General features: G+C 45.4%; 1 protein-coding gene across 1 annotated transcript; it reads left to right on the top strand.

The window, feature by feature from the left end:
• The first annotated feature begins 4,978 nt into the window (after positions 1 to 4,978).
• Positions 4,979 to 5,852, top strand: LOC121593077. The gene is made up of 2 exons (XM_041915130.1): positions 4,979 to 5,496; positions 5,565 to 5,852. The coding sequence occupies exons 1-2, from the start codon at positions 5,113 to 5,115 to the stop codon at positions 5,715 to 5,717; spliced, it is 537 nt and encodes a 178-aa protein (XP_041771064.1). The 5' UTR covers positions 4,979 to 5,112; the 3' UTR covers positions 5,718 to 5,852.
• The last annotated feature ends 12,778 nt before the right edge of the window (positions 5,853 to 18,630 follow it).

Here is an 18,630-nt window from a genome sequence, read left to right as displayed (position 1 = left end):
GAGTGCAGTGCGATGGAATTCTTGGAGTAGCAAACTTTGAATTTCAAAACCGAAACCAAACAAATGGAGCGGGATTCCGGTGAACTTACGTGGTCATGTTAATTTATTATCCTTAAAAGACGCGTTTGGCAGTATTTCTGAGGGTTTGAATCTGACATTTCATATCGTTTAAAACAATGGAACCATGTGAAGGGTTTTTTTTTTGGAAAGGAAACCATTAACATGGAATGAGAACGGCTTTTCATGCAGGCTCGTACCGGGATAATGGTTTGAAATGCTAATCATACTTTTCTATGGCACATGCTTGATTAATGGCAGATTTTGGTCGAATAGATAAAAGCGAGCAACATTATGATCTTCTTGAAATATTGCTATAGAAACGTTTTACCAATAAAAAAACGATAATAATAAATAAAGATATTTTTGAAATGAGCCATTTCAGCATATTTCATAAAAAAAAAAAAATGCTTCATAAAGTTTTAAACTGTTCATTCTTATTCAATATATTTCACGCGACTTATTTCCCCTTAATAACGCTATCACGTGACACTGGACCACACCAACATCGCAATACATAAAGAAGCAAACCACAAAAGCAAACACAGTGTCTGTGTTAAACATCACCATTTAATGTTCGTGACACGATATGACGCGTGTTTTGAACAGCGTTTCAGCGTTTTTTTTTTTTTTACTCGCACAACTCCACAACCCAGAATAATAAAGCCCGCTCTGCCGCTTGTTAATCCCATTTTCCACCAACGTGAAAATGTTCAATATTTTCTTTCCCACCCGTGCGCACGAAAGCGGCAAAGCTCCACTAGCCTCGGGGAGAAAATCAAACACACACACACACACACACACACACACACACACACACACACACACACACACACACACACACACACACACACACACACACACACACACACACACACACACACACACACACACACACACACACACACACACACACACACACAATAAGTGCTATAGCACAGGGTGCAGTGCGGGGAAAGAAATATAAAATAACATAAAAAGGAACTTGTCGAAATGAATGAACTGGTGTATTTTATGGGCCGGAACTAATACGGAAATGGTTTGCATTTGAGTGCGGAGGAAGTGAGCCAGGGTCCAAACGGTCACACTGCTAGGCGACGGCTTCGCTTTTCTTGTCGTTGCGCATTCGGACGGAACTGGGACTGGGGGCCTTGCTTTATTTCACTCTCTTTCTGGAGGCGACCAGACTCAGCTGGGTACTGCTGTCACTGTTCTGATCGGAATTGGTAGTTTGATTCAGTTTTCTAGTGTTGTGTCAATGAAGATAGAACGGATGAAACAATACAGTCGTTTTGAGATACAGGTAGATGGGCATATGTACAGAGAGGATTTGAATATCGTTCTAACGATATAATATGTATGAAGAAGGGTTTGAGTCGGTCTCGTGGTACAGTTGTCAACTTGTACGACTTAACAACATGCCCGTCATGGGTTCAAGACCCAATGAGACCGTGCCGCTATACGTAGGACTGACTATCCTAGCCTCAAAAGTGGTACAGACAGGCCTTGACCGACAACGGTTGTTGATCCAAAAAGAATAAGAAGAAGAATAAGAAGAAGAAGAAGAAGAAGAAGAAGAAGAAGAAGGGTTTAACTTTATTAAATACAAAAAATCGGTTACTTATCAGATGTGGCAACTTTTTATCGCTGGTGTTGAGATTGGAACATTTTCTACTTCAAAGAATCTAGATCACATTGCAAGTATCATTTCAAAACAATTTCCAATTGTAGAACCATGCTCTTCACACAAATTCTAGAGATGATGTCAGCCATATCTCTGTCTTATAATTACAATGAATTTTAATTCGCTTCCTGAACTGAACCTGAATTTAGGCCAATTATTGTATTGATCTCAAATCCATACTGGCTCAGTAAATTGCTTCATAGTTTGCTCTACGCTTGGAGTCCCTTGGTCTCTAGAAACTCAAAAAAAGGAACCCCAACGACTTCTCTGGTTGAGAATCTTTGAAAGAACCAGCTGCTCGACGCTGCAATCAGGCCTTCATTCGAGTGACCGCTTAGGGCCTCTACTCTTCTTACTTCGCCACTGCTTCTGGAGCCTAAAACCTATGCCAAACCAGGAATCAGTCCCTTCTAAGCATGAGTGAAAGTGTTGGAACGAAGCGCAACAAATTGAGACAAACTCTTTAGTAAATTCTATGAAAAAATCAGCAAATTTAATTCCATTAACTTATGTAGCAAACCAAGAAATGGGTTTTAAGCTGTTCTTTGTTGTCTTTTAACACCAGCGGAAAAAACAATTCTGTAGAAGATTTTTATTATCAGTCCCTTTATTCATCAATCAATAGCAGCATTAAGAGCAAAGAAGGATCGGAAGCCCACCCCAAAATGAAGCCAATATTAAAGGCTGGCTGTTGGGGTTTTTTTTTCCGCTAAGCATCCCTTTCTTTTACGAAATGTCATTAATCACGATTCGGCTTTTGGTTTTACGCTGCCTCCGGAAACTGACCTTGAAAGTTACACAATTTGTTTGTGCGTCAAACAGAGCTGGAAGTCCTCTTGTCAAAGCATGTTACTTGCAGGCACTTTTCGGTACGATTTTCAAAGTATCAAAGTACTACCGATTTTTGTCTAGCAATCTATTCATGCTTGCTCCCATTTACGGAAGTTTTTGCCACAGGAACGTTTTTGTCATCTTTCCCTTTTCCCCAAAACATTGATGTTCGAGCTTCCATACCAGACAGTGTCGGCTGTACTCTGTTCCGAGAACACTTTGCCCATTTTTACTGCAGCAACAACACCTCGCCAGCTCACGTGTTGCTCCGAGCGGACGTGTTTTATCAAGAGCTTTTTGCCATACTGCCAAGTGACTCTTCCGTTCGCTAGTAGCGCAACACGCCAACACGTTCAAGCGACATGCCAACACACCCCCGTCAAGTGTGTGCAATATAGTCGAGCAAAACCATACTCTATGATCTAAAATTGCAAAACCTTAGTACAGGAACAGGAACAACAACAAAAAAAGGCACTAACAACATGCCAACGAGATATATCCTCAATAGTAGTTCAGTAGTACCGTAGTTGGCGTACCAGGAAGCTTTATTTTCGTTTGCGTTCGTATCTTAGCGCGAAAAGCTCTTCGGAGAGCAGCACTTGGAAAAACGCGGAGAACCCTGCTGGTATTGCGTTTCCGGAGCATGGTTCGCGACCAGGTTACCAGGGAAACAGCACCGTCAGTTGGTTGAGCCATGGCCCGCTTTGATCTTGCTTTGCGTACGTGCGTTTCCTACGGTGAAGCAACACGCGTGAATCGGTCCTCGTTGAGTGCGCTTCTGGTGTTTCTTCACAGAAGCGCGGCAAAACACTGAATTGGGATAGTTGGGTTTCGTGTCAGGGAATTGGGCATGCAATAGTCCTCGTGGACAAATGGCAGGGGAAGGTCGGAAGGTCACGAACGTACCATCGTGAGCTCGTGTACCGCCAGTTCATTACGAGCGGAAGATGAACACGCTTTTCGTTGCGCTTGCGCATTACGGGTACGAGCTCGGGATTTCATCTGCAACACATCACAACGTTCTGCCATCTGGCGGGAAAACGGTGCAACTACTTCCATTCACATTCCGACGGGGTGCTAGAGTAGTAAAATCGACCAACTGACCTAGACACCTAGACCGGTGAATCTCACTGGGGAATGGGATAGGGGATTTTTTTTGCCTATCAATAAACCAACCCACTTTTACACACACACACACACACACACACACACACACACACACACACGCGCACGCGTCGTCTACAAACTCCTGAGTGGTTCCTTTGGAAGTGGAAAAAACGCGACCGCGTGCGCTGACTTCTGGAACACCCAAATCCCGGCAATGTTGACGGATTTTGTCCGAAAGGGTGGCAGAAGGGAGAAGGTGGCATACTTGGGGAGTGAAAAATGGCTCGTTTATATTGATTTATTGCTGGCAAGTTTTCATACATACGGTTGCTTTCTAGTTTCCCCAGAGCCGCTCCCCTGCTGGCGATACCGGTTCAGCAGTGATTTTGGACGCGATTTGTCTTCCAGCGCCTATGTACCTGGCGCCTCGCCAAAGGGCACTCTATCCACCGGGGAATACCTTTTTGCCTTTTTTGGTTTGTCGGGTTAGAGGGAGGTGCGGCATACGTCCGATTGGCAGTAGCGGGCAGTGGTAGCAGTAGTCGCAGTAGCAACCCTGCTAATGACATGCTGACAATGGAATTGAAAAGAAAATAAGCGAAGGGTTGTATTTTCCGAATCGAATTTGCGGTAATGATTCTATTTTCCCCGTGTCAAGTGGGCCGATGCCGGTTGCGTTGGGACTTTGGTGGTGAGGCCGCCGCCGATGGAGCGGATGTTGCATATTAAACGGCTATTCTACGAACAGGTAGGTGAGGTGATGTTGGGAGCTGATTGGAAAAGGTAGAGTTTGTTTGGAGTTTGAAAATAGAAAAACGAAGTTTTATACTGAGCTAATTGGTTGGAATAAACTAATAGATTTATGTGATATGAAATGGTATTCAAATTCAAACAGTGGCGCAGCAATCAACAGACATTCATGATTTTTTTACATCCACAACTTTACGCTAACGGTTATATTAAACATGTTTGAAATCAACAGAATTATTTCCAATTTACACCACTGGGTTCAATGTTGGTAATAGTTTCTGCAAAACGGATCAGCAATTAATTTGGTCAAATGCCTATCAAATCCTACTGCTGACAGTAAAAACTACAGAAAATGCACAAAATATGCATTGTTTATGCAACTCAAACAAGCTTTAGTATCAAATTGATCCCAATGCATCATTTTTCCAATTGGAATCTGCGCAACTCAAAACTTCCCAGTGCTTAACCCACCGTCATAACCGGGTGGAGAAAGTGAGCGAGATGGAGCGATTTATTTACGTCAAAAACCCACGCCTGGTGTCAAGCGAACATTTTCAGTTCAGTTCGGCACGGAGTAGCCTTCGCCATTTCACGCTGAATTGCGCGCTGCGCATGTTAAATCGTACCGCCGCTTGTGCATAGTGTTGCGTTTTCAGTTCAACTTGCATTATCGTACTTCAACCATGCCTCCACTCAAGAAATACAAAGCACACCAGCTGGCATCCGACATCGAGCCGCTTCTGGCACGGTTAGGGATAGCGTCAGCGCAGGACGGCGCGCACCAGCATGCAGCGTTTTCTCTGTTCGGGCAAAACGTCACCTTGGAGGTGGTGGAACGGAACCAATCGCACTACTATCTGCTTCGGGGCTGGTTTCGGGATGGTAGGAGTGGACGTGCGGCCACCCCCGGTCCGCTGCTCGGTACGAACGGCGCCGCTGCCAGACCGGTCCGTCCGTCCATTGCCATGCGGCCGAAATTGGAGAGTTCCTTGCCGCGATCGAACATGACGCCGTACCCGGTGGTGGTACCGTTCCAGCGCAAGGAAGCGCCGTTGCCCCAGGAAATTGTAAGTATGCCGCGCGCTCAATGTTTGTGCCTTGTCCTTATGTCGTCGTAAATGTTGCGCGTTTTTAGCTGAACGATCGCAGTAAGCTGCTGGCGTATCATAAACTCCGCTGGAGGCAGGTGCGCCTGGATTGGACCCATCACCGGAAGCTTCACCTGGAGAACTTTGCGCCCAGTTTGGAGGCGATGGAGACGTACCGCGTTCAGCCGACGGAGGATTAGTGTGCCGGTGCGATAGTCTTGTAGTTGAATTCCTATCTTCCTAACTTTCCCTTTGGAGTTACTCAATAAACGCAGCAACCGTTGCGTTGCGCCATTATGCTTTAACGCACCTAATAGCTGCAACGCGACAAAATGGCCTGTACTTTTGTATGTTGTGTGATGAGACAAAACAATTGCACCGATTGTTTACGTGCGCATAAATTACATCGTTATTGATTAGTGTATCATCCGCACGGGTTCAGGCTACTTGTAAATGCACTCAGCTTTCCCTTGCCCCCATTGATTAATGTCGCCCGTAATTAGTCACCAGAGTGAGTGTGCAAGGGGGATGTAGCATCGTTATTACACCACCACCGCAGGGCGATAGCTGTAACGGGCCGGATGATGCATTTGCTCGGCGCATGACCTACGATCCCTCCCGTAGGGCTGCTCCGTCAAACTGGCCATCCGGGTGGCGCGGTTTATCAATCGCCACGTAAATACTGCACCGGTGGAGCGATAAAAGGGCACCATACGGGCCAACGGGTCCAGTATTTATGTTTGCAAGTGCGCCAACTTTGACCCTCCGCCTCCCAGAACACGTGCACGGCACAGAACATTAGAGCGCGATGTGAAACCTCTAAGTTGGTATGATAAAGGCACCACAACACGGTGGAACCGTGCGATAAAACCCCAAAATGTTTGTGGCGATCGTGTTCACAGCAGCAGCAGCAGCAGCAGCTCCGGCTGTACCACCCGGAAGGCTTAACTTTGATGCGGTGATTTTCCGAGTTGTTTTGATCCGAGTTTTGGCATACGTGCTTAGTCCCTTGTAAACGATCATGGACGATATCGTATCAGGTGTGTCCTTAGCATTAATGTAAGCGTGTGTCCGCTGTCAACATTATCAGTAACGGGTATCCATACAACACGGAATAGTACATTATAAGTCCATATCATTTAATCACCGGCAAAATCCGGCAGTGTAAAGCCGACCACAAAAATGACGCCCTGTGGCCTTGCTGCGGCTATTAACCGACAAGGAATGAGCTTTGTAACTTGGCACAAAACGGGAACAGAGGAAGGAAATCCCCTTCGCTGTTGCCTTCAAAGTAAGCTAAGGGCTTACACGTTCACTTTTCCCCCTTGTAAAAGAACCAGTTTCCGGGGACGTTGCAAAGTATGCCGAAATGTTACTTATATTACCCTGCTCTTCTCTGCGATTGTCCCTTTCGCGTGCTTTTGCTGTGAAGCCGGACTACTGCTACATTCTCCCGGCGTCTTCATAAGCTCCTCCACCATGGCAGAAACATCGCAAACAGGGAAAAGGGTTGTTACACACTTTGGTGTGTCCATAATATCTGTCCAGCTACACCGGCGGCAAACCGAAATTGTGCACTACCTTCACGCAGGAGGACACTTTAGCCTCGGTTCCGTTTCGGTGGTCGTAATTACCGTCACGGAGTGCTTCCCGTTGAAGAGTTTTCCTTGAAAAGAGAAAAGAGAGAGAGAAAAAAAAGGCTAAGAAAAGGTAGCAGGTAACATGGGGACGAACAGAAAAAGAAACAGCATCTTCCAGCAGTACGTCCACACGTACCCTCTACCCCGTTGGAAAACGGTAAGAGGATTAATGGGTTTGCTGGCTTCGGTGCTGCAGTAGACACAGGAATTTCTCGCTCGCTACCGTTCCCGAGGACAGTGCATGAATACTAAGGAGCCAATAATTTTCCCACAATAATTGTACGCTTGAAGGAGTGTTGCTTTTTTCTCCTTGTTCTTCTCACAAACCACTCGGCCACTCCGGTTCTCGAAAGCAGATGAAATAATGGAACTATGGCGGTGCTTTCTGGTGGAGAGGCGCCCCAAACCCCAGTTTCGGTGAAAGGCAAAATTATCAAATCACCTATTTGCGTGGTGGGTGCGCGTGGTTTTAACACGGAAACGCTGCTCGAAGTAGTGGTCCGGCAGGTCCGGCAGGCGAAAGGCTTAGTTGTTTGGTTCCCTGTCCCTGCTCGGTTTGTTTTTAAGTACATAAAAGGTTCCGGTTGGGAAATTGGGAGGGTTTTTTGTTTTGTTTGCCACAAAAGTGACTTTTTGCCACGCGTACGCGTCGAAAGTGGAAAAAGGATGCGCCTGGTAACGCTGGCAACGGGAAGGCAATATGGTTTTGAAGAAAACGATGAAAAAGTAGTAACCACTGACAGGAGGAGAGCAGTTGAAGCAGGCACAGTAAGTCCGCAGCGTGTCCGCAGCTTAGCGAAGTGTTTGCATTAAATAACTCTGCAAAATGTAATTTTTAGCACTTTTTCTTCTTCACCTGGTAAGCAAAGAACGAGTAAAATAAGGATTAAATAGCAAAATAGTCAAATGGTGGCATTACATCGCAAGCAAACTAATTTCTCTGCTGATCGTTTGTTTTGACAGCAAGCAACGATCAACAGCAGCAGCACTTGCCACCATCTGGCCCCACCGGGAGTGGGCCGCCATGACATTGGCTTATGATAGTCGTTAATTAAGGGCGCGCGCGCGGGTTCGCGGAAAATCCAACCGTAATGGAAAAGCTCGGTCAGCTTTGAAGCCAATGCACGATGAGTGGTGCACTTTCCACTATGCCCTGGGGTACCGTGTTTGGTCGTCCGGGTTTTTAGCGGGGAAGAGGTTAGCTACAAAACAACGTACCTGTGCTGGTAAAAATGGGGTTGGAAAAACTTCTCCCGCCACGCGGAAGTGCGCAGTAGTGCAGGACGATGAAAAATTGTGTCCATTCTCGCCAGCCAGCCAGCCAGTGTAACACGTGTGCACAGGAGTGCACCAAGTACTTCCTTTTTTTTCTCCTGTCCCGCTCGAGTGGACACCAATCCTCGTGAGTATGTCGTAAATATAAACTAATCCGGCAGTCGCTTTGCTGCACTACAAAACACACACACCCGGACACAGGAAACAGTTGGAAAATTCGCTTTTTTTTGGATAGATTTAGAAAGTGGGGGTCCCATGTTTGTTTGGATGGAGACACAACGCAAAAAACGTTTTGCAGCTGGCGCTTGCCTGGAAGTTGCGCTGTTGCACCGCTGTTGTTGGTGGTAGCTAACAGTTTCTGCTTTTCAGAGTGGAAATTGTTAGCCACCAGCGGCAAAACGAACACAGTGCATAATTGCAAAACTATGTGTCCCCGCCGAGTGTTTTCGGCACGTTTGGTACGGATTTGAGCCTCCCCACCTGCTAAGCTGATCAGCCACGTTGACCTCACGCCACACCGGAAGTTGGCTTTTGAAGTTTATCACATCACGTGTGCGTGTATGTGTGTGTGTGTCTGTTCGGTTGATGATTTGCTGTTTTCTGCTTGAGGTTAGGTTTTGTGGATAGTTTTTGGGAGTTTCCCTTCGGCAAAACCGCAACAGATAACGAACGGCCGCCCGACGGTGTGTGGGGGACGAGCACCAGTAGCATCACTTTCTGACAGGTTCCATTTAATCTACATTCTATTTGCAGGGAATGAATTGAAGCTGGCTGCAGATGATTTCCAGTGGAAGTTTGTCCTCGGAAGGATGCTCGGTCATGGAAGGACTACTGCCCCCTATTAGAAACAGGATGAGCTCTGAGTTCCGGCCTGTCAACTGTTTGGCGGCGGATGACGGTTGTTGGCAAAACAGGCCCGAAATGCTTGCTGGCTCGTAAGTGGACAAATTTATACAATTTTAAAAGGGTGGAAACACCTCCAAACACCCCGTCAATGCATTTCAAGATGTTTGCCGAGCTCAATCGCCTCCTTCCGCTTGGTGCCTTTTGCTCGTAACCGACTTTTAATTTGAATAGTGCTTCCTCTTCTTGGAGCTGCCCATCCGTTGAAGTATTCTGGCTCCAAAATCTGGCAAATCTCCAGCCAGCGCCGAGCACCACCAGTGCCCCCTCTCTCAGCAGTGCCCGCCGAGCAGCTTCACCGCTCGTAAAACGGGAAGAATAAGATTATGTAAAACTATTTATTTCCTTAGCACCCGGTACTTTTCGCGATATCCCTGTGCGGGAGAGTGCGGTGGTTGGAACGTCGGAAATTTATCGTACCAAGATTGTGCAACAAAAAAAAAAAAAAAGAACCCGCTGCCCGACAACTTTTGTGCACGTTTTGCACAAGCTCACGATGGACAACTTGAGTTGTGCCTTCGCTTAGAACCCGAGCCCAGGCACGGAGGGCAGCCAACTATTTTTTTAGTGAGCGATACTGACAAATTTCAGTGCCAGCAGTGCCAGGAGAGTACGCGGCCACATTAATAACAGGGGCACGGGCCGGGCATCACTAAACCCCCGGGCCAAAAACCATCGTGATTAAAACTTTGACACTGAGCTGAGAAAACGGTAGGGGGAGAGCCTTCGGGGGTGTCATCGGTCTGGTACTCTCTCGCGGTGCGGAAGCGATGCACTTCTTCCTTCTTTTTTTGCAGCCGACACTAAACTTCCGGATAATGGCCCCTGCCGACTCACAAGAACTTGGCATGGAAAAGGAGGAAAATCTCCTAAAGGATGACGATGGAAAAGAAGGGGAAAAATCTGTGCCGCGAAACAACGCGCCGATACAAGACGGCCACCCGTTCGTGTTGGAGTTGATTAGCAAAGGAACAAAAAAAAAAAACATGAAACCCGGCCGCAGCGCTCTCTCGGAAGTCAACTTAAGAAAGATTGAAAGTTTGTCTTCCGTAAGATCTGACCCAGTTCAGTTTGGTGCCGACTTTTACAATTGTTCCCTGGTACTCGGTGGATGGAAAAGCGCAAATTTAAAAAAAAGAATCTGGCGGTGGTGTTGTGATGGGGAATGATAGGGATAGGGTGGGCGGAAAAAACCTAATGCCGGAATGAAAATCCCATCAAGATACTTTTAGCTTTGCCCACACACTACTTGCCCATCCATGCGGAAGAGCAGCAGAATGTCAGTTCCCGGAAGCTTTTTTTTGTATTTTGCAATACGCAGATATTGCATTAAAACACACACACACACACAAAGAGAGGGGAAAAGAGGGACTGGATGAGTGCAAAAAAAAAAACAGCCAACCGGACACGGAACAATTATGCAAAGCTCTGCAATTCAATTCGAAAGCAGCCTGGCAGGGACAAAATTTTATTTTCTCACTTAAAATTGTAAAGTTTGTGCAACGAAGATTTGCCCCCTGCAGACGACGGCCACCACCTGCTATTGGCGCTTTAAGACGGCGTGGTGACAAGAGTTTTATGCTGTGGTTTTGGCGACCAGGCAGCTCCTTGTCTCTCGCGAGTGGTTTTTTATTGTTAATTTTCTTGTTAAATTATTCATTAAACGGCAAGTCAGGAGGAGTGGGGGCAGCTTAATGCAGGATTCATTCCAGGTTACCACGGGGGGCAATTGTATATTGTTTTAGATACGCCATAATGCCGAATAAGCTTTCGGTGCCGCTTCCGCCGCACGATAAAGCGTCCCGGGCTTGGGTGGGAGGGTGGCTTTTTGTGTGTGAAAAGTGTTTTAACTTTGCACACAAAGAGCGGCACGTAACAATTTATGTTTCTTCGTTCACACACACACACACACACACAAAACTTACGAGGAACATCAACATCGGGCCCTAATCCCCAAAATCGACTGTACACCGAAGTGGAGTACCAGAAGCTTTGAATAAATTTTCCCAATTTCAATAACACGGTTCAAAGAGAAAGAGAGGGATAGAAAGAGAGAGAAGGGGGAAAAGTTTTGGTACGCTGGTGCCACCATAACCTGTTCCTTTTAATTGGAAACTTTCGATGAAATAGGCAAACGCAACGCTGTCGGAACTTCTTTGGTTGGTGGGAATCTGTCCATACACCCGCCACTCCAGTCTCCTGCTGGCGGGCGGGAGCAAAAGTCAGCAGGATTAGTAATTTATACGCAGCTCTCTGAGACCGATAAATAAAATTTCCAATTAACAGTAACGCAGCAACGCACTGACGCGGGGAGGAGACCCTGCTCAGGAGATGCTCAAATACGCAGGAGTGAGCGAGTGAGACCGCACTTGATAATGGAAGGAACCACCTGAAGGTGACATCATAAAGCAAACCGTAACAACGACCGTGGCCGACACCCCATCACTTTGGTCCAAACTGGCTCGAGATGGCACGGTACTTGCCTCTCACCCCCTGCCGGTACGCTAATTTATGCTGCACAAGTTTATTGTCCTTTCGGTTTGGTTTGGCGATGGCGATGGTGCCCTCGGCCTATCTGCTGTGTCCTGCAAAGTGTCGTAGCTTTCGCTTTTTTGTACGCTTTTCTTTTACGACTCATACTTTTTATTTTCCAAATCTCTCCTTCTCGTTTTAGAAGCGCGCGCGCACGCGGAAGCGGACCAAGGAAAATCTCTTAATTTATTTGGAGACGGTACCTACGAGGTGGTGCGTAAAATGATATCCTCCTCCCTCCCACGACATACTTTGTTTCGCGACGGCAGTCGAGTGTGGATGATTGTGTGTGTGCTTTTCCTGCGGACGCCGCATTGGGCCTTAAAATGACGAATATTGAAGGCGCATAGCGTAGCAGCGCTATGCAGTAGAACGATCGTCCGGCGGCAAATGATGCTGCGGAGACGGCATTTTGGCGTGCTGTGAAATTTATTGTTCTCTTTGGCATATTTTTTACGCCCACCCATCAGCATTTTGGGGTGGCGATGAAGTGGCAAAGTCGGGAGTTTTTTTCCGTTGTTGCTTATTTGTGCGTATTTGTTCGACGTGTTACACGGTTGTCTGTTCCCGTTCACGGACACGGACGTTGTCCAAGCGGCTTTGATGGGCAGCTCGTGCGCGGGATGTTTGTTTGTTTGTATGTGTGTGTGTATTTTGGGAGAAACAATTTAATCGTATTTGCATAAAAGTTCGTCGCATCACAGTTGACTTCACACACACACTCTCTCTCTCCTGCGCTATGTGGAGGCTGTGTGCAGAAAATTGTTCTTGTTTTTCGACACGCCTCGAAAGTGTGTGACGAATATTTCTGCAAATTGATTTTGGAAGGCACGAGAAAGTTGACCGGAGTACTTCTGGCCGGCCGTTAATGAGTTCGTGGAAGAGTCAATTACGATTGTCGGCACAATTGTCGGCTCATTGCAATTGTTTTTTCTTTCTTTTTTTGACCGTGATTTCCCAGTGGAGGTAGTCTGATTGGGAAAGCGGACTATTCGAGCGGAGCGTTGTTACGATGACGTCAGGACAACAAATAAATGATTGTTTTGTTTCGTTCGGAGCGAATGTTAAAGTTAGTAAATATTAACGAATGGATTTTTTTCTTAGTAAAAGGCATTTTATACACACGTGACGTCCTTACAGGGTTTTCCAAGAGTTCTCACAACTGTGGGACATTTTTTTGACTTTTTCTTACTTGAAATGAACCTAATGTAATGGGAATTGAACTCTATAGCACCCTTGTGTGACAAATCCAGTAAGAATTTTGAAGGAGCCTGTTCAAAAAGGGTGCCATAGAGTCCAATTTTGAACAAATGAATTTCACTTCCAATAACAAAGAGTCAAGGAAGTGTCCCACAACTATGAAAACCCCAGGAAAACCCTGTAAAGCGCTTCCAGTTGCTGTTGATTTGTTTTTGTAATAATTAATGTGCTTAGTTGCAGTTACAAACGCCTAAAAGCATCTTCCGCCCTGCTGGCTGGCATACCTCTAAACTCATTACGATGAGACGGCAAACGAATTTCCCATCCTACCACCACAGGCACAAGCAAGTCGACGAGTGTGGCCGCCGTGTGAACGCTTGCAAATCTTCCCCAACTGTGTGGCGCGTGCGAAAGTGAAGTACCATCAAGAAGTACCGAGAAAATTGCATTATCACCTCACCACCCTCGTAAAGGACCGCCGGGTAATGAGTCGGCATTAGGTGGGACGATTTAATCGTCCCGACGAAAAAAAAAGAGACGCACCTCAGTCTCGACACCTAATGTCGCGCATATAGAAAGATATGGTTGCGTGTGTGTGGTGTCTGTCCCTTTTTACGTTGTTGTTATTGTTGCTGGTGAGGGAACGGGAAATTGCTGCGGGAGGCTGCTCAGTGTGGAAGCGTTTTAATGCGTGCGTGCGTGCTTGCGGAGTTAATTGTGTTTAATTAAATTCCACTTTATTTGTACTGCGCCGCTAAATGAATTACCACGGCCTAGGCCCGGCTGTATTTTTTGTTTGTTTGACAAGTGAAAATGGGATACAGGAGGGAAGGGGTCGAAAATGTCCTTTCGAGAGGAAAATAAAAACACAGCTCCAGCTTCCCGGGGTTATTCTGCGGTCGAGGAGCAGCACTAGTAATGCGGACAGTACGTGCCTGTAATACTCGGACGAACCGATTGATTGGTTTATGAGGTATTGTGTGAGAGTGTTTTTTTTTGTGGATATTATTTCCGTCGCCTATCATACCGATGCGTATTAATTGAATTATGAAATGGCCAACGAAATATCCATACCAATTAGCAGTAAACTTTTTTGTGGTAAAGTGGATTTTTTTGTCTCTTTTGCTGTATGTTTTGTGTGTGCGTGTGTTGCACGCGCACGATTGAATTGTTTGACCCGCTCGTTCCGATAATTGAATCAAAACTAACAAACAATCAAGCTGCTGTTTGCACGCGGCCCGGTGTGTCATTCCAGCTCCACCTGATGGGCTACAGTTTCTTTGATTAGTTTGGCCGTTTTAATTGTGTGAAAAGTTTGCCACCCTTTGGCATACTTTTGGTCTGGGGGAAGAAGTTTTTCGATTTGTGATTAATTTTTAATCCTGTCCAACCAGAAAATGGTTTCCGTTTTTACCTACCTAAAACTAAAATAATGAAAAGCTCATGTCATACGAACGAGGTTCTGATCGTGCTCAATTTATGCCCTCTGTTTTGCAGCTCTGTCACGCAAACTTGCCCCGGTGGGTGAGAGAGAGCAGCACGATTCATCCTTTTCATACCAAACGCAAAAAACGGGAAAAGAAACTCAATAAGAAAGGAATGTCATCGCGTGGACAAGGCACCAAGGCGCAAACCGGGTAAGTGGGGTGGATTGTAAAGCGTGCGGAACGCGCTTTCGCACATCGTTTACAACTCGCTTTCCTCGGTCCTCTCTCCAGCAGGCGACGTCAAGCTCTATGATTGCTTCATTAGCAGCGAATGAAAAAGATGTCGCTGTGGACGCCGTGGGTGGACCACCGCGGTGCTGATCCACGAAGCATTTCAACGTTCGTTACCACGGCACGGCACCGGCGTGTGTGCGGCGAATGCTGGGGTAAGTTTTTAATGAAATCTATTAGTGGTATTTGGACAATTTTTACGCGCCCGAACGCCCTTGACAGCAGGGTCCTTGGCGCTTAACGTGCCCGTTTGCGGGGGGCGAACGGGGTTTGATCAATATAGTCTCGGGGCTTACCTTTAACCTGAAGGGGTAACATCTCGCTCCAATACCGCGGCGAAAAGAAAAGAATAAGTGGTCGCGTGCTTACTGTCCTCCTGCTTTTAATAGCGGGGCGAAAGGGGATAGAGAGATGCAAACTAATTAACATTTCAAGCTGTCGCTTAACGACGACAGCGGCCGCCGGATTTGGCAGGTAGTTGCTGCGCGCGGAATGCTGGTTGACTAATTTGAATTTATCCTTTGCGGAAAAGCAAGCGTGGAAAAACAGATGGAGTGAGCGTTGGTAGCATATTTTAGGTGTTGCGAAAGGGGTTTGCAGCGAAGAAAATAAACAGTGCGCGCGGGATTATCCGTTGTTGTTTGTATGATAACCTTTAGCTGATGGAGAACGTTTCTACGGGATACTCTACGAGTTGCTGCGAGCGGATTAGGATTGTTGAGCGTTTGCAAGAAAAGCAATGTAAACGGGAAAGGTCATGCTGGTTTTCCGTGGATTAACCTTTCGTCTTTTATTCGTCTTTCAACCTTCTGTAGTTCTGTAGTTCTGTAGACCTTTTTTTATTCTAGTTCTGTAGTTTAATCTGTACATTTACATGATTGGTTGTTGTGCTATAGCTTTTAAATTGTTTGGTTTTAATTATTTTTGTCCGACTATTACCTCTTATAGAACATTTTAACAAAATTGTTACATATTTTACTTATCCATTTAAAAATACACGAATACGTTTCATTTAATTTTGTCTGTTTTTTCTCCAGTCAGTAGTTTCACAATTGTAATATGCCGATTTGCTTTAAGTCAGTGTCGGCGTTGGCCGCTTTAATGCTACAAAAAACCGGCCAACCCCCCCCCCCCCCACCCCCCTCACAAAGGTACGGGGATAAGAGGACGATAAACCCTTTTCGCCCATTCTGCCCGCCACTCCTACACACCCACACGCTATGTTATGCTCCTTTCAACGTGGAAAGTTAATAAAATTGTCACCGAAACATGTTCATGCCAAAACACGCTAGTTGACATTCACCACAATTACTCTAAATGTCAAACCCTTAAGCGTAGTGGGTGGGTGGTTTGTTGGCGATGGTGGTTACACATGTTTAAAGACGCTTAACGCAATGCTCGATTCGCTCGTTTCGCTTACCAGGGAGGAGGAGCATACCATTTACCAAAGGAGGAGCATACCATTTACCTCCCATCCCCATTGACAGTGTACATCTCTGAACGGTTTGCCGCAGACCGTTAATGGTGCAGCGTAAAAATCTCGAAATAAAAAGCCTTAATTTGTGTAATAATATTCATGAGGGGCCCGCTGGTGCGCTCTGTTCGCACTTGCTTCCTTGCTGTGGCCCGGCCTGTGTGCGATGGATTTTATGACACGGACTTCGACGGGTGTGGTGGAAATGGCGCTGCTCGGTCGAACCTGCTTTAAGCCATCAACGTATGGTTGGGCGGTGCAACCCGAGGAGTGAGAGAGGGAGAGGCTGCCAAAACAAGCGGGGAAAAACAACTTTGCTGACGATGGAAAGTTTAACGATTTCCAACTCTCCTCTCCCGGTGAATGAGGTTTTTCCTTTTGCCTCCCGTGCGAGATGCATTTTGTTTTGGGTGGGTGGGTTTTCGGTTTGTTTGTTCTGTGAAGATCAATATCTGGGGGAAAAACGGTGTGTTGTGCATTATTTCTCATCACCTGGCGATGAAAATGGCAATAAATCTGATTTGATGGCGTTGTTTTGCGGTGTAGCGTTGAAGTATGTGTGTGTGCGAAACCATTAAACCGTCTTTCTCCGAACCAGGTACGAGAAAAAGGTGACAGCAAACACACATTCCGGTGTGATGCGTGATAATGTGCAAGCTTTCCCGAGGTGCGGTGTAAAGTATTTAGCGGATGCGTCAGCAAACACGCATTGTTTTGCTTTCTTCGGTGTGCGGCAAGGACGCATGCTTAACATATTGGGTAAAGTACCGCACTATGTCCTATTTTAATAGAGCGCTCAAAGTTACTACTACAATAAACATTTCCATGAGATTTTGGAATGTTTCTGATTGGATCTTGTTGCAATGCTTGTATAAATGGTTGTATTTATTTTATTTTGGGAAAATAAACGGTTTAAAGTATGCTATTGAGCAGTGTGGAATTGTAAATAGGTTTTTTTTTTCTTATGAAAATTGATTTCAACATCACCGCTTGTTATAATAGTGCTGAACAAACCTAAATATCGTCTACATTATATAAATTATGAATACATTTTTCCAATAGTTTTCTATCATGCTATCGGGTCTATAATCAAATTTAAATCATACTGCAAATTGGTTTTAATTCCAGCCATTTTCTGATCAATAACTTTTAGGAGCGGTTCAAATCGGAATGCACAGCAATTTAGATACGTTTTGAATGCTTATTATTTACCTAGTGTTAATCGATCGAAGATGCCAAGTGTAGACTATTTCATCAACTAAATTGCATCAACTAATAATAACTAAATTGATAAATTCATCATTCATACTAAGGATGCTCGTTTCAATGAATTGTTTATTGCAGCCACACGTTTATCTTAGCTCGAATCGGTGGTTCCGATGTTGCAGAAGTCAGAATCGGACTAACAATAGTCGGAGTAGGATCGGAGCCGTAGGTGCACTCCTGCTTCCTGGATTGAACTCTATAGCACCCTGTTTGGAGAATTCCAATTCAGTAATTTCCGAGGTGACATTTCCCGCAAGAAAGAGATAAATAAGTCTCCCAAAATTATGAGAAATTCTTAAAAATCCTGTGTATTCATAGCATTTCCTACCTTGCTTAAGGTAGTATTTTATCATATATTAAAAATTCAGAACTGTCTTAAGAAACTGAAAATAGCGAACATATTTTTATTTTAAAACATGAATCATTCGCTTCTTATCGTTTTACCACAAACCTCGCTCGATAAGCAATGACCCCATCATCCCGCTTCATTGTTTATTGAAGAACAGTGATTTTACATTTAATTTACCTTACGATTCATTCTTCCGAGCGCGGTCCCTTTGATTGGCAGGCGTTTAGCAGTAAAAAAAAACAATTGTAAAACCTTGTCCGCTGCTCTTTAACTTCGCCCGTCAATGCGCCAGCTTTGTGGATCATTATTCATCCTGATTGGCATTAGCGTTAGCTCCTCACCCGAAAATGAACTGCATTCGTATGCGTACTGCGTAGTGTTTGAAAATGTTACATTTTTCTTTCTGGATTTGCTTTCGTTCGTAATGGGAATTTCACTCGAATTGCAAAGTAAATGGCTCGGAATGAAATGCAACTCACTGTGTGGCGTGAAGGTAAGGGTTCGCTGATTGGAAATGTTCGCGGAACCATGGCTGGAATATGGTTAAGTGCAAGCGGGCATTGTTCCCATGCTTTGCAGCTTCTTTCTCGTCCTTTTGCGAACGCTTGGGAGTGAAAGAGGAGCAACCACAACACACAAATTCATCTAAATTTTGAAAGCTCCAATGCATGAAATTTAATCACCCAAACACAGACACATGGGAACATGGAACTGAATAATGGGACACCGTGAGGCTTCCCACTCCATTTCACCGTT

Source organism: Anopheles merus, chromosome 2L, assembly GCF_017562075.2.
Source record: "Anopheles merus strain MAF chromosome 2L, AmerM5.1, whole genome shotgun sequence".
NCBI lineage: Eukaryota > Metazoa > Arthropoda > Insecta > Diptera > Culicidae > Anopheles > Anopheles merus.
The sequence above is the reverse complement of the archived record's forward strand: the minus strand, read 5'-3'. Positions and strand labels throughout refer to the sequence as shown.

Excerpts from the sequence above, each read along its gene's own strand:
- LOC121593077 (XM_041915130.1), top strand. The coding sequence starts at position 5,113 with ATGCCTCCACTCAAGAAATACAAAGCACACCAGCTGGCATCCGACATC. Across the intron at positions 5,497-5,564 it reads CGCCGTTGCCCCAGGAAATT|CTGAACGATCGCAGTAAGCT; the intron begins GTAAGTATGCCG and ends GCGCGTTTTTAG.